This window comes from Corvus hawaiiensis, chromosome 24 (assembly GCF_020740725.1).
Source record: "Corvus hawaiiensis isolate bCorHaw1 chromosome 24, bCorHaw1.pri.cur, whole genome shotgun sequence".
Lineage (NCBI taxonomy): Eukaryota > Metazoa > Chordata > Aves > Passeriformes > Corvidae > Corvus > Corvus hawaiiensis.
Window position 1 is genome coordinate 8,712,337 of NC_063236.1, and position 14,112 is coordinate 8,726,448.

At 54.6% G+C, this 14,112-nt stretch overlaps 1 protein-coding gene across 2 annotated transcripts in view; it reads right to left on the minus strand.

Moving 5' to 3' along the window:
- Positions 1 to 14,112, minus strand: part of CCND3 (cyclin D3) — a 34,354-nt gene that overhangs the window by 8,718 nt on the left and 11,524 nt on the right. Inside the window, exons 1-2 of one of the 2 annotated variants that reach the window (XM_048328295.1) lie at positions 3,899 to 4,287; positions 2,363 to 2,578 (exon numbers count right to left, since the gene is read on the minus strand). In XM_048328295.1, the coding sequence (XP_048184252.1) occupies positions 2,363 to 2,578; positions 3,899 to 4,096 (414 nt within the window). In that variant the 5' untranslated portion in view covers positions 4,097 to 4,287. Of the gene's footprint in view, positions 1 to 2,362; positions 2,579 to 3,898; positions 4,288 to 14,112 lie in introns of those variants that run through there. The other variant, XM_048328296.1, reaches the window with a different exon arrangement.

The following is a 14,112-nucleotide window of genomic DNA, read 5'->3' on the forward strand; positions in this document are numbered from 1 at the left end:
CCATGGGAAGGGAGGCCAGGATGCCCCATTGTCCCGGCCCTGCTGAAGAAGCTCCCCTGGCCCTGCTCTCCCCACCCTCTTCCAGGGGGTTGGGAAAGAGCAGGGGATGAGCACAGAGGGGGAAGCAGCAGCTCCCGGGTGTTGTAATCCAGATTTAACTCGCTCAGGCCCCACAGCCAGGGTAAATCCTTCAGATCCCTGGAAATTCCCTCTGTATCGGAGCAGGATGTGCTCCAAAAAGGGTGGAAATCCAGGGAAGAGGACTCTCCATGGGTGTTGTAATCCAGATTTAACTTCCTCAGGTCCCTCAGCCAGGGCAAATCCTTCACAGATTCCTGGATATTCCCTCAATTCCCTCTTTATTGGAGCAGGATGTGCCCCAAAAGGAGTTAAAATCCATGGAAATCCAGGGAAGATCTGTAATTTAAAATAGACTCCCTCAGGTCCCTCAGCCAGGGCAAATCCTTCACAGAGCCCTGGATATTCCACTCCACTCCCTCTATACTGGAGCAGGATGTGCCCCAAAAGGGGTTAAAATCCATGGAAATCCAGGGAAGAGGACTCTCCACGGGCTGTGGAGATCTTGAAGTGCCTCAATTCCCCTCCCTCAGGGCCAGGCTGGTTCCTGATGCCTCTGCCCAGCCCTTGGATAACCAGGAATAAACCCCTGCTCTGCTGAGGGCTCGCATTCCCAATCAGGAAAGAAGAAAAGGATCCAGTTTGCCTGGAAAAGCCCCCAAAAAAAGCACTTTTGACCCCCCAAATAATTAATAAAATAAAGCCATTTTCATCCATATCAACCTTGGAGTCAATCAAGAAACATCCAAGAGGATCCTGGGGGGAGAAAGTGGAGGGAAGGAGAACTCCAAGACTGAGACCTGCAGGATCAGGAGCAACAAACAGGGAGCAAACGGAGTTTTCCTCCTCCATCCCCAGCTGCCAGGAGGAAGGAGCAGGGAAGATCAGCACCGTGGCACTGCCTGGCCACAGCTTCCTGCTGAAAAACCTCAGGGGAAGGAACAAAACCGACCCTGAGCAGGCAGGAATTACCCCTGGAGCCTGGGAATGAGGGAGAATCTCCAGGGATGCTCTGCCCCGCTCCTCACCTGCTCAAGGTTGAGCTGGGAACAGCAAATCCTCACCGAAAATCACCAAAAAAATCAGAATCAAACCCAAGTGGGACCCGACTCGGTGCTGCAGGAGCCACCAGGACCGGCTGTGATGTCCCTCAGGGATGGTGACAGGACTCAGCATCCAAGGAAATGAGAGTTTCCTGTGGGCATTCCCACCCCTCACCACACTCCTCAGCTCCTGAGGGCTAATTAAGCCAATCGCCACCCACTAATGACTTCAGGCACAGCGTTCTGGAGGGGAGGGGATTTTCCCCAGCCTCTCACCGGCCCTTGGAAAAAACCAGGTTGAGCTCAGAGCTCCCCAGTTCCCAGAAGTGCCTTCGAGTCACACCTGAAAGTTCTGTGGGTTCGCTGCCCACCTGGGGCACGGATCACGCTCGGATCACCCCACCCCAAAGAAACCAGAGGTTCTGAACTCAGTGATGAGTAACCCCGAGAAGTTCTCGGAGGCTGATGGTCCCCAGGGATGCTCTGTCACCGGGGGGAGGTGACCAGTCCCTCCTGAGGCCCCAGGAAAAAGGGGTTTTCTCCCATTTCCTCCCTCGTGGCTGAGGCTGAGCTCCCAGGTTTGCATCTCGGAGCTTTTATCAGCCACCCTCAGCAAACACTTGGCCTTCCAATGCCTCAGAAGGGAACTTTCTGGATGCAGGATGGGAGAAGCGGAGGGGTAGGGCAGGAATTCCACCCATTCCCCCACCACCCTGGAGCACTGGGAAGAGGACTCTCCATGGAGATCCTGCCCAGGGATCTCGCAGTGCCTCAATTCCCCTCCCTCAGCGCCAGCCTGGTTCCTGATTCCTCTGCCCTTGGATGACCAGGAATAAACCCTGGAATAAAGACCCAGGAATAAACTTGGGGCTCCAAGTGACCTCACCAGGAGGGTCCCAGCTCAGAAACCCCCTCCCCCTGACCCATTTGGATCGATTTTTCCTGCTGCTGTGGATGTGAATCTGCCCCATTCCCCCCTTTGTGCAGCCGGGGGAAGGCAGAGCCGCCTGAGCCAGTGCTCGGAGCCTTTGAGATGCCACTGGAGTGAGAGCCCAGAGTGACAGCCCAGCGCTGGCACAGGGAACTTCCTCAACAACCAGGATGAGACAATTCTGCTTCCCAGCACGGGGAGGGTGGAAAAACCTCTGCCAGCAGGGCAAGGAGGAGGGGAAGGCAGAGGACGGGAACAGAGGTGATGCCAAGCGGGATGAGGGTGCTGGGAGGGGGCACGGGGCGGTTACCAGGAGCTCCTGGGGGGTGATGGAGTTGTCTGTGTAGATGCAGAGCTTCTCCACGGTCAGGGGCATGGTTTCCCTCAGCTTGGAGGCCAGGAGCATGCACACAGCTCCCAGCAGCTGCAGGTGGTTCTTCTGCACGGGCACCGAGGACAGGTAACGATCCACGTAGTTCATGGCCAGCGGGAAAACCTCTTCCTCACACTTCTGCTCCTCGCACACCTGGCCGGCCCCAGAGGCAGAGACACAAGGGAAAAGGAGGTTTTGATAAGCGTGGGACTGCTCAGCACAGCTTCAGAGCTGGTGTTTCACACTTGTCAGGCATCCGCGGAGGGAAGGAGCCACAGGCATGGCCCTCATCACATCCGTGGCGTTGCACCGGCGCCTCGAGGCTTCATCTTCCTGTGGAAAGCAGCAGAGCCGAGGTGCAGCTCCAAGGAGTGCACAAATAAGACCGAAATTGCCTGATTTGGCCCCGTTTGTGCTGTGCCCGGCTGGGGATGGCTGCAGCCAGCTGGGCAGCAAAGCTGCCACCCCTGCCCTGGGGGATTGGGAAGCTCTGGAGCAAAGGAGCAGCTCCAGCTGGAGAGGGGAGAGCGGGATCCAGGGCTGGCAATTCCACCTGGAGCGCTCCAGGGACACGAGGAGCATCAATGGCAGCACCCAAATCTACGCCGAGTCCTCCAAGTCCCCTCCCTCAGCCACCAGCAGAGTCCAGGAGCTCCCGATTTCAGCCCTGTGCTCTTATCTGCCACCAGTATCACAACACTTGTCATATCGAACTTCCTTCTTTCGACACAACCATAAAAATATTGTGGTTTCTCCTCATTCTGCTGCGAACACCACCCTTCTCCTCCCAGCCGCGGCTGTCCCGGCCATGGGGACAATGACACGCAGGTCGTGACAGCTGCCAGTGGCACCTCGCTGCCTTTAGGGCTCCGCAGGAGCGGCTTCCAAAGCGGCGTTGATCTAAGGAGCCTTCTTGAAAAGGGGATTGCGGGAACAGAGCAACAGCAAGGGGGGAAAAGCCCTTTACAATGAAAATCTTCATTATTCCTTTTGAAGAGCTTCCTGCAGCAGCGGCTGGGGGACAGGCACGACCCATCCCTGCAGAATCCCGATTTATTGAGACTCTTCCCTGCGACCCCACCGTGAAATCCCCCAGCCCCGAACTCCGTCCTGCAGAGAGCCACATTCATTTCTAATTTAGGGAAGTCAATAGCAGCGTTATTATTTCCCCCTTTAAGCAGCGCCTTTGCAGCCCCAGCCCCGGCTGTGCCCTGCAGGGCTGAGCCCTGCCCGGAGGTTTTGGGGTCTCTCACGCCCTGGCTGTAGGTTCGGGGGTGGGAATCGCATCTTTTAGCGCAGCCAAACTCACGGAGAGGCTGCAAAGCGCCTTCCCCACCTGCCTGCGGACCCTCCATCCCCACCGGCATCACTCCCCGCGCCTGAGACTCGAGACATCAGCGCTGGCTTGTCCCGCGGATCGTGCCCTGCAGCCCCGGGCCCCGCAGCACGGGGAATTCCGGTGGGCTCCCGTACCTCCAGCATCCAGAAGGCCAACATCTTCCGCATGTAGGGCTGGATGTCGCGCTGCACGCACTGGAAGTAGGACACGCGCGGGCTGTAGCGCTCCTCCAGGCTCAGCAGGTTCTGCAGCACCCGCCGGTCCCCCAGCAGATGCAGGTCGCGCCCGGCGCGGGGCACGCGGGGCACGGACTCCGCGCACAGCAGCTCCATGGGGCGCGGGGATGGCTGAACGGGCGCGGAGGGGCGAGGAAGGGGGGCGGACGAGGGGCGGACAGGGGGCTGCAGGGCAGGCAGGCAGGAAGGAAGGAGGGAAGGAGGGAAGGGGACGCGGGCGGAGTGAGGCGCTGCAGCCACCGCCGGCTCCGCCGCGGCCGCGGGACGCCGGGAACTGGCGGCGCTCCCGGCCGAGCCCCGAGCGCCGCCGCGCGCCGGGGGGCGGGGCCGCGCTCCGCGCCAGCCAATCAGAGAGCGGCACCGCCGCGCCCGCCGCGATGAGGGGCGGGGCTATAACCGGCCTCAACCAATCAGAGGGAGGATCGCCGCAGAAGGGGCGGGGTCCCGCCGCGGTGGGCGGGGCCAGGGGCGCGCCGGCGGGACGGGCGCACGTGGGGCGCTGCTGCCATGTTGGGGGGGGACAGGGGGACACCGGGGACACACGGACACGGCGCGACCGCCCGACACCACCCACGGCACATTTCCGCCGCGTTCCCTTCGTTCCCCCGCTCCGAGGGGTCTGTCAGCCCTCTGATTTAATTTTAATTAACTTTTAATTTTAATTTTTTTTTTCAGTGTTGAGTCCTAGAATTTTTTTTTTTTTTTTTTTTTTTTTTGGGAAGTTTTTCAAGGCTGTGGAAATAATCAGCTGTGCACATGTTTGGAGCCGGGCCGTCCCGAGCCTGCTGGCTTCCAAAATTCAGCCTGGGTGCAGCTCCACGGCAGATAACAACCGCGGGGGCTGCCGAGATAAGGCTTTGTCAGCCTTGGCTGCTGCTCCCGAATAATTCACAATTGTTTGGGAACACCTTTGAAAAGTACGAAGCTGCTCAGTCATCAAAGGAATTTCAAAGTCTTTGGAATAGTTTTGCAGTGTGGCTTCCCCAGCTCTGTGCTGGGACCTGATCCTGCTGCTCCTTGCTCCACCGCAATTCCTTCCTGCTCTGGGAAGCTGCAGACTGGTGTGGGAAGGTCCCTGAGGTTTGTCCCTGGCTACAGAAGCTGCGACTTTGCTGCTGGGAAGGGTCCGAAACCAGCATAAAATACATAAAACCCACACCAGGTTCTCCACACAAAACTCTGCTCCGCAGGGATCAGAGCAATGGAAGCTGCAGAAATCCTGGAGCAAAGCCTGAATCCCAAAAGGATCCCAAAGGGGGCTCCTCTGGACACCCCTGACTGATCCTGCTGGGATATTCCGCAGTAAATGCACTTATTTATAGGCTGAGGAATGAAAATGTGCCACGACAGCTGCTCCCATACACACGAATGACACTTAAGTCACTTCTGCCTGGGCCATTTCGACACATTTCGTGCTTCTTTGTCATCTGAAGAGTGTTTTAATGACAAGCAAACACCCCAAATTAATAAGTGCCAGTAAGACAAGACCGAATTCTTTGTTCCGTCAGCTCAGGAGGTTTTTTTTTCGGGTTGTTCAAAATGAAAAGCATCTTTGTGATCAGAGGTTTCGAGGCTCAAAGTGCCCCTGGTGACAGCGAACACCAAGGTCACATCCACAGCACCCTTCCCACGTGCTGGAATCCCATCCCTGCCCCGGGCAGGTGGCTTTAATTTCCTGCAATTTATGGCAGGGATGGCCAATTTTTAATGATGTCATCAGCATCCATTTGCTGAGAAGCCCAAGGATGATGCAGAACTGGAGGCAAAACCAGGGCAGAGAATCCCATCAACCCCACGAAATTACAGTGAGGAAGAGGGAATTTTTCTAGGTGAGATCAGAACTCCCAAAAATCCCCTTTTTCCCCCAACTTTCTCTTCACCTCACAAACAAATCTTCCTGCGGCGTGGGCAGGAAATACTTGAGGAATCCATGGGAGAGAGCCCTGTGGATCAGTCAGCTGCTTTTAATCCGGGGTGACCCCCCCCACTCCCTCCTCGGGAGCTGCATCCCCCCTTCCTGCAGGGGAAGAGAAGGGCCCCATATCCCACATTTTTAGCAAAAATAGCAGCTCTTGACTCCAGCAAAGGGAAACCACAGCAGTGGCTTCTTGGGCCTTCTGGTTTTGGGGCTGTGTCTTTGGAAATTGAAAGTTTCAGGACTTTTTTTCTCCCCTCCCCTCCCCACCGAGACTTCCTGGGTTTCCTCCTGTTCCCGGTGTTTGTGGGGGGGTTGTGGGGGGAAGGGAACGTTGCACAAGCCGATGTTCCTCGCAGATGATGACTGGGCAGAAGCGGTGCCCCGGCGAGCCGCATGAGCAGGCTGGAAAGGCAAAATTACAGACTGCAAGCATCCCAAAAAGCCCATTGTGCATGGGTGTGCGGATGGAAAGGGGGGAAAATTCCAGGAAAACCAAATTTTGGTCGCTGCTGGCCATAGATAGGCGGCTTCCTGGCTCGGCCAAGAGCAGGGCAACGTTAAAAAAGGAAATTCCTTGGGAGTAAAAATGAAAAAAAAACCAAAACCCAGTGGCCTCCAAGCTTCCAGGAGCTCGGCCTGGTGCTGTTGATCTTTGCTGAATCATAAAATCGGGATCGTTGTTTGGGAATGTTGATGATGAGGTGAAAAGTGCGGCCGGCAGTTCTCAAAGGGCGGCGCGGATGTGGGGCCGGTGCTGGTGGCAGCTGGTGGCACACGCGGGCTGGGATGGAGCCTAATGCCGTTCATCCACGTTCCTGGAATTGTTGAGGCTGGAAAATCCCTCCAGGATCACCGAGTGCCTGATCCACGCTCAGCCCAGAGCACTGAGTGTGACTCCAAAGCTCCCTGGGCACTTCCAAGGCCTGAGCGCCCTTTCCATGAGGAAATTCCTCCTGATTTCCACCCTGAAGCTCCCCCTGAAGCCGTTTCTTCTCTGTCCTGTGCCTGTTTCTTGGGAGAAGAGGCAGCACCTTTTCCCCACCAGTTTCTTTGGGTTTTATTTAGTATTTCCCACCCATCCAGTGTGACCTTCCCAGAGCTGAGCCCTCTCCTTGTCCCTCGTCACAGCGTGACCAGAGCGTCACCGGTGACATCAGAGTGAAACTTTGAAGGGCTTGGAAAGCAAATCCAGCGAGCCCAGAGCTGTCACTGCTGCAGGAAATCCCCCACCCCAAATGACACCCAGCTCCCACCCGGTGGGAAAGAGCCAGGGCAGCGTTTCACACTCTCAGCTTTGAGGAGCTCGTTTAATTTGTCATATTTTCCACCTGTTTTTCCCTAAAACTCCCCAAACCTATCCTAGATTTTGCAGTTATTCCCAGCAGGAAAGAACAAGGGAAACGAGGGCTGGCAAAGTGTCACCGCCTGTGATGGTCACAAGTGGCCAGGACAGGGGCTGGCCCAGTTTAGGGTCCATCCGTGGGGAACAAGGACAAGAGGGGATGGAGGAAGGAAGGTTTAAATGGGATCTTGGGAAGGAATTCTGCTCTGGGAGAGAGGTGAGGGGCTGTGATAGAATTCCCAGAGAAGCTGTGGCTGCCCCATCCCTGGAAGTGCCCAAGGCCAGGCTGGACAGGGCTTGGAGCACCCTGGGGTGCTGGAAGGTGTCCCTGCCCATGGCAGGGGTGGGATGGAATTTAAGGTCTCTTCCAGCCCAAACCATTCCATGATTCCATGGAGTTGTGCCAGGAGGAGCAGGCGATGCTGGGACACCACAGGGACACCACAGGGACACCACAGGGACACCTTGGGCCATCTCAGGTGGTGGCTCCAGGATTCCAAGCCCGTGGCTGAGGCATCTTCCCTGCTCATCCAGCCCTTCCCTGCTCATCTAAGCTTTTATATTCCAAAAGACAGCTTTTTCCTTGATTTAAATCCCTTTATTAGGGCAGGTTTTGGCCCAGTTTGGCCCAATTTTCTCTAAAAATCAAAATCAGAATAAAAGCGGGACTGGTGCTGCTGTTTGGGTTTATGCTCTGTCCCTCACATTGGTATCCAAGAATCCGCATTCCTGGGGTATAAATCCATTTATTCCCGAGTTCCTTAACCAGGATTATTCTAGGAAAAGAAGAGATGGATGTAGGGGAGCCCTTGGCTGAAGTGACTTCCAGAAGAGAGCAAAGAAAAGGTTGGAAAGAGGGAGAATGGGGGAAAAGAGACCTTTTAAACCCAGGACTGAGCCAGCGATTCACTGCGTCTTCTGGCAAATAATTTAGGAGAAAATTCGCGATTTTGTAGAAAATTGAGAAGTAAAATTTAAAAAAAATCATCAAATTAAAGTGATTTTTTTTTTAGGCTTTGCAGTGTGAATTTTGGAGCAACTGGGCCAGATGTGAATCCAGAGGAGCCGGCCCAGGTCACCTGAGGCAGCTCAGTGTCATTTCAACCTGATTTTGATGAGAAATTTTTGCCTTCATTTGTCATTTTCGCAGCTGTTGGCTGCCTCAGTTCCCTTTTCCCGAGGAGATCTCAAATGAAATCACATTTTCATTGACTCAAACTCGGAACCAGAGCGAGCCATCCCCAGGTGAACGCTCAGTTTGGCTCCCAAATCAGCATTTTCGAACCAGCCAAACTCAGCTGGGGAAGACACAGAGAGAGAGAGAGAAAGAAATGAAGGACTGTGAAAAAAAAAAAAAAATGCAAAGCTGAAACCAATCAATTTCAGGAAACAAACTGGGCTTGGAAAGCCCCCGGTTGGGATAAATTTAGGTCATTTCAGGGGATTATCTGTGGTCACCAACTATGCAAATAGCGAAGAAAACCCAGGCTGCCCTGATATTTTACATCGAAAATTCAGCTGTTTCTCCACCCCCCTGCCCTTGTCCATCCTTCCTGCCCTGCCCTGATCTCGCTGCCTGCGGGGGACATCAGATGGGCTTGGGTTTTTTGAAGAATTTGGGGTTGCAGGTTGGTTTTTTATTTGATGTGAGGAGCTCAGGGCTGCTCGGAGGAGCAGCACAAAGGGAATTTCCTGGGATTTGCTGGAGGAAGGAGCAGCCCTGCCCTGCTGTAGGGCTCAGGAATAGGAAAATGCTGGAAGTTGAGCTTGGTGTTGAGTCCACTGTGGGATGGGGGTGCTGCAGCAGCACCTGGATGTGGGAGCATCCAGCCACGTTTTCCATAAGGGAAAAAGGCAGGAAAATCGTGGCTAGAGGCAGCTTGAAGGACAGGGGAGAGATGGGCTGAGCTCAGGGAGGGGGGGATTTAAGCCGGGTGTAAACGGGGCTGGAGGCTGGGCAGGGCTCCTGGGAGAATCATTCCCTGTCCAGGGTGAGTGATGTGAGCCTGGGAAGAGAGGAGAAGGGGGCAGGAAGGAGGAGAAAGGAATAAAAGGAGGAGAAAGGAATAAAAAGAGGAGAAAGGAATAAAAGGAGGAGAAAGGAATAAAAGGAAGAGAAAGGAATAAAAGGAGGAGAAAGGAATAAAAGGAAGAGAAAGGAATAAAAGGAGGAGAAAGGAATAAAAGGAGGGGAAAGGAATAAAAGGAGTCAGGGAGGAGTAAAAAGTAGAAGAAAGGAGGCAGAAGGGAGGAGAAAGGAGTCATGGGGGGGCAGAAAGGAGTAAAAGGAGAAGAAAGAAGAAGAAAGGAGGCAGAAAGAAGGAGAAACAAGTCAGGCAGGAGTCAGGAAAGAGCAGAAAGGAGTAAAAGGGAGAAGAAAGGAATAGAAAGGAGGAGAAAAGAGTCAGAGAGGAGTCAGCAACGGGGTCAGAAAGGAGGGAAAGGAGAAGGAGGAGGAAGGAGTCAGAAAAGAGAAGGAAGGAGTCAGAAGGGAGTGCAAGAGAGGAGAAAGGAGTCAGGCAGGAGCCAGCTGCCCTGCGGTGCCCCCGCAGAGCCGGGCTCTGACCAGGCTGTGGCAATTCAAAGCCGAATTTCAACCCTGAACTTCCTTCCCCTCCAAGGCTGAGCCCCGAGTGCCCCGCAGGGCATTTCTGTGCTCCCCAGCACCGCTGCCCAGCTGGGCTGGCAGCCCAAACCAGGGTGAACATCTGGATAACAGCTGCAGGTGTTGGGAGCTGGGCCGGCTGCATTCCCGGCATTGAAATCCAGCGGGATGTGCTCCACTCGGGATGGCTGCAGACACGGGGATGAATCCGTGGGATCCAACCCCTTTGGAACTGCCCAACACAACCTGCTGGGGCAGGACAAGGGTTGGATGGGATTTGGGAAGGAATTCTTCCCTGTGAGGGTGGGGAGGGGCTGGGATGGAATTCCCAGAGAAGCTGTGGCTGTCCCTGGATCCCTGGGAGTGTCCGAGGCCCGGTTGGACATTGGGGCTTGGAGCAGCCTGGGATGGTGGGAGGTGTCCCTGGTGAGCTGAGCTTTAAGGTCCCTCCCAACCCAAAGCATTCCATGATTTCAGTGATCCCTGGAAAGCTGTGATCCTTGCCTGCTGGAGGGAATCAGGAGCATGTGACAGCCTGGGGGACGTGGGGACAAGGCCACACGGCCGGGTCAGCGTGGCCTGGCGGGAGCAGCGATCTCCCTTTGGTGTTCCCTGACCTGGAATGGCGCTGCCTTTGTCCTGCCAACGTGACTTTGGAACCAGGAATCTTTGGAGCCTCTCCTTTGGCTTTTCCTGCTGAGTTTTGGAGCAGCCTGGCCAAGCTGAACCTGTTACAGTGACCCTGGGGAGAAAAAAATGAGGGAGACCTTTCCCAGGAGAGAAAAAAATGAGGGAGACCTTTCCCAGGAGAGAAAAAAATGAGGGAGACCTTTCCCAGGAGAGAACGGGACGGGAGGAGAGCGGGGGAAGCAGATGAACCTCACTGCTGTGCTCGCTCTGTGACAAATCTGGGAGGGGACAGGGGCAGCTCCAGCCAAGGAATTCCCATTTCCAGGCGGAGCCCTGAGGGTGCAGGATGGGAAGCTCAGGGAATCCTTTCTCCTCCCACCCGAGAGCTCCGGGGGTTTCTTGGGTTCAGAAGAGGCAAAAGTCAAATTTGGCACCGGATTTTGAGTTCTCAGCCCAGGCAGAGAGACGAACCAGGGAGATTCACAATCCCAGAGCCAGGAAGAGGAAGGAAAAGGGAGGATAAGGAGGGGAAAGTAAAAGCTGCATCAAGGGCTGGAATTTCAAAGGCACACCGGGGTTTTTCTGTCCAGGCTGTGGAAGAAGCAGGGGCTGGATTTGGGAATCTGCCCCTCCTTTCCAGGCTGGATGAAGATTGCCCAGAGCTCAGCTTTGGCCACAGACACAACACACAGGTCTGGGTGTCTCAAACAAGTTTCCCAGAGGGAATAATTTGCGTTTTCCCGCTCTGCTGGATAACAGGATGTACAACAAAAATCCGTTCTCGATGCTGACAGTGAGAAGTGCGCATTGGGAAGAGGCAGGGATTCATTTCCCAGCTCTTTCCTGCCTTGCTCAGAGCATTTCTCTGCTCCAGGCCTCAGTTTCCCTCCAGCCAAATGGGATAAAGGAGATCCACGGATAAAGGAGATCCACAGAATTCCGGCAGACGCTGCAGAGGTGTGGAATTCTAAAATTGGCCGTGTTTACCCTGCAAGAGGCTCCCTCCTGCCCCCCCTTCAAGCAGCCACGTGGGATTTCATGCCATGCACAGGGACACCCTGGCAGCGTCTCCCAGCCCCAGCACCCCCTGCCAAAGCCCCCCGAATCCTTGGCTCCACAGGAACTGCTGGAGGGCATCGGAGCAGCTCCAGGGCACGAGGGTGAAGAGCAATTTTGCTGTCCCCACTTGGGTTTGGGGTCCCTCAGCCCCCGGAGCAGGCGCAGCCCGATGCGGAAGGGCTTAAATTCCCAACAAAAGCCGTGCCCGGCGCCGGCGGAGCCAGGAGCAGACTCTGCTTTAAAAAACCCCAACAAACCAGCCCTTTCTGCTGGCAGCAGCAGTGAGAGGAAGGAGATCTGGGTCTCCTGAGCAAACTGCTGGGGCTGGGAGTGCTTGAAAGGTTTCCTGGAGACACCAGCACAGCCCATGGCAATGTTTTCCCATCGGGAGCAGCGCTCCCACCTCGCTCTTCCCGGTGCCCCGAGCGATGCCCGAGCTGGTGGGGCTGAGAGCTGACAGCCAGTGCTGGCTCCTGCCACTTCCTCTGGGGCCTGCCATGCCAGCTGCTGGCAGGGGGACAGGGCAAGAAAGAGCCTGGATATTGTCTGGAGGGCCAGGGGGGTTCTCAGAGGCAGCGGAGGAGAGGTGAAACCGCAGCCCCGATAACGGTTCTTGCAAATCATCCCTGGGCAGGTCCTCCTGCCTTCCTGGCTCAGCTCATTGCAGCCTCTGCCACTCTCAAACCAGCCCCAGCTTTCAGCAGCACGGCAATTTCTTATTTTCTGGTTTCCTGAGCAAGTTTTCCCGAGAGAAAAATGAGGGGTTTTTTTTTTTTCCCCACTAATGTGATGTATAATAAAAATATGCAATCAGTATTTAAAGTCCATGCTGGGAAGAGTCAGGGTTTGGGGATTCATTTCCCAGCTAGTTTTTGCTTTGCTCACAGCATTTAGCTGCTCCACGCCTCAGTTTCCCTCCAGCCAAGTGAGATCCATAGAATTCAGCCACTCCAGGTACTCTAAAATACTCAAAAATTGACTGTATTTATTCTGCACTTCCAGGGCATGAAGCCCATCCACATTTAGGTGATCAATCATTAATGGTTTTCTTTGATTAAAGGTAATAAAGGCCTTCGGGATGGTAGAAAATTCCCAGGTGGGAGATGATGCCTTCAAAACAACTGCACAAACACAGAAACAAAGGATCGAATTCCCCCTGAAAATGACATTGTGCAGTGGAATGGCTGGATCAGCCCCTTGGAAAGGCACCTGGTAATTAACTCGGTGTAAATTAATCAGCTTCAGACAGGATTTAGGGACTTTCATAGCCGAGCGCTGCCTTTTGTAGTGACAACTCCCAGGAGGACTTTGAAGTCCTGCCTGCTCCAAGGGGTGGCACAGGCTCCGGGATTTGGGAGTATTTTTGCTTTACAAGGGGGATAAAAGCATCCCCAGCCCAAAATCTGAGGGGGTTTTTTTTTGGGCTCTGTCACACACAGGAGGTGCCAAACTTGAGATAAGGCGGACAAAGGAGCTGCCTGAGAAGCCAGGGAAGCGGGGGGAATGTGGGATCCGATTTCCTGGGAGAAGCTGCCAAAGGGTTTGTCCTGCTTTGTGCTGCCTGCCCTGGCCTGGCTGAGGGAGCTGTGCCAGGGCAGGGACAAGGACAGGACCTGGCTGGCTCTGGAGCGTGGGCACAGGCGACAGGAAAAGGGATTTCGGGAGAATTTGTCTCAAAATCAGGTGGGCTCCAGGCAGATGAGAGCTTTGCTGCTTCCACCACCCAGCAAAGGATGTTGTGGTGGTGAAACCATTTCGGTGTGACTGTATTTAAATCAGGAGAAATGTAAAAGAAACGGGGTTGATGTAAAGTGGGACTGGATTTGGGTAAAAGCATCTCGGTGGTAAATAAAGCTCCCCCAGCTCAGCAACAGGAGATTCCTGAGCTCCAGAGGTTCCCACACACGGAATAATAACAGGAATAAGGAAATGCTCCTTATTAGAAGAAACACACAAAGTGAGACTCCTGCAATTCATTAAAAACCAGATCAGAGCTGCCTAAATATTGGGTGAGCTAAAAAAACAAACCGGTGGGGGAAAAAACAAAAGAAGAAGAATCTCCAAAGATAACTATCAGAGACTCCACCTCAGCTGCCCCCGAGGCACCCCAGGACGTGGCACTGGGCAGGGTGGGGCTGCCAGCATCCGTGCTGGGGATCTGTCCTTCGACAGGGAGAGAGGCCTCAGAGAAACCCCAAAGCTCACAGGATGTTTGTCTCCCAAAAGGCTGGGAAAGGGCTTGGTTTTTCTACCTGAAAAGAAATCTGTGATTTTGTGTCTGTGAATCCCTCTCTCCTTGTTTTTCTTCGTGCTTTGTGCAGGAGCAGGGCTGGGCTGTGATGCCATAAAGGGGAATTTGGGGTGAGGCTGCAGGATGTGGAGCCTCCCTGTGGGGCACTGCCTGTGGGTTCCCCACGCTGGAGCTGGGCAGGGAAAATTCCTCCCATCCCACAAAAATCTTCCTTGCTGGCCATCAGGATGGACCCAAGGCTTTGCAGAACTTCTGGCCTCGTTTCCTAAAGAAACAATCCAGCTGCCTGGCCTCCCTTTCCCATAAA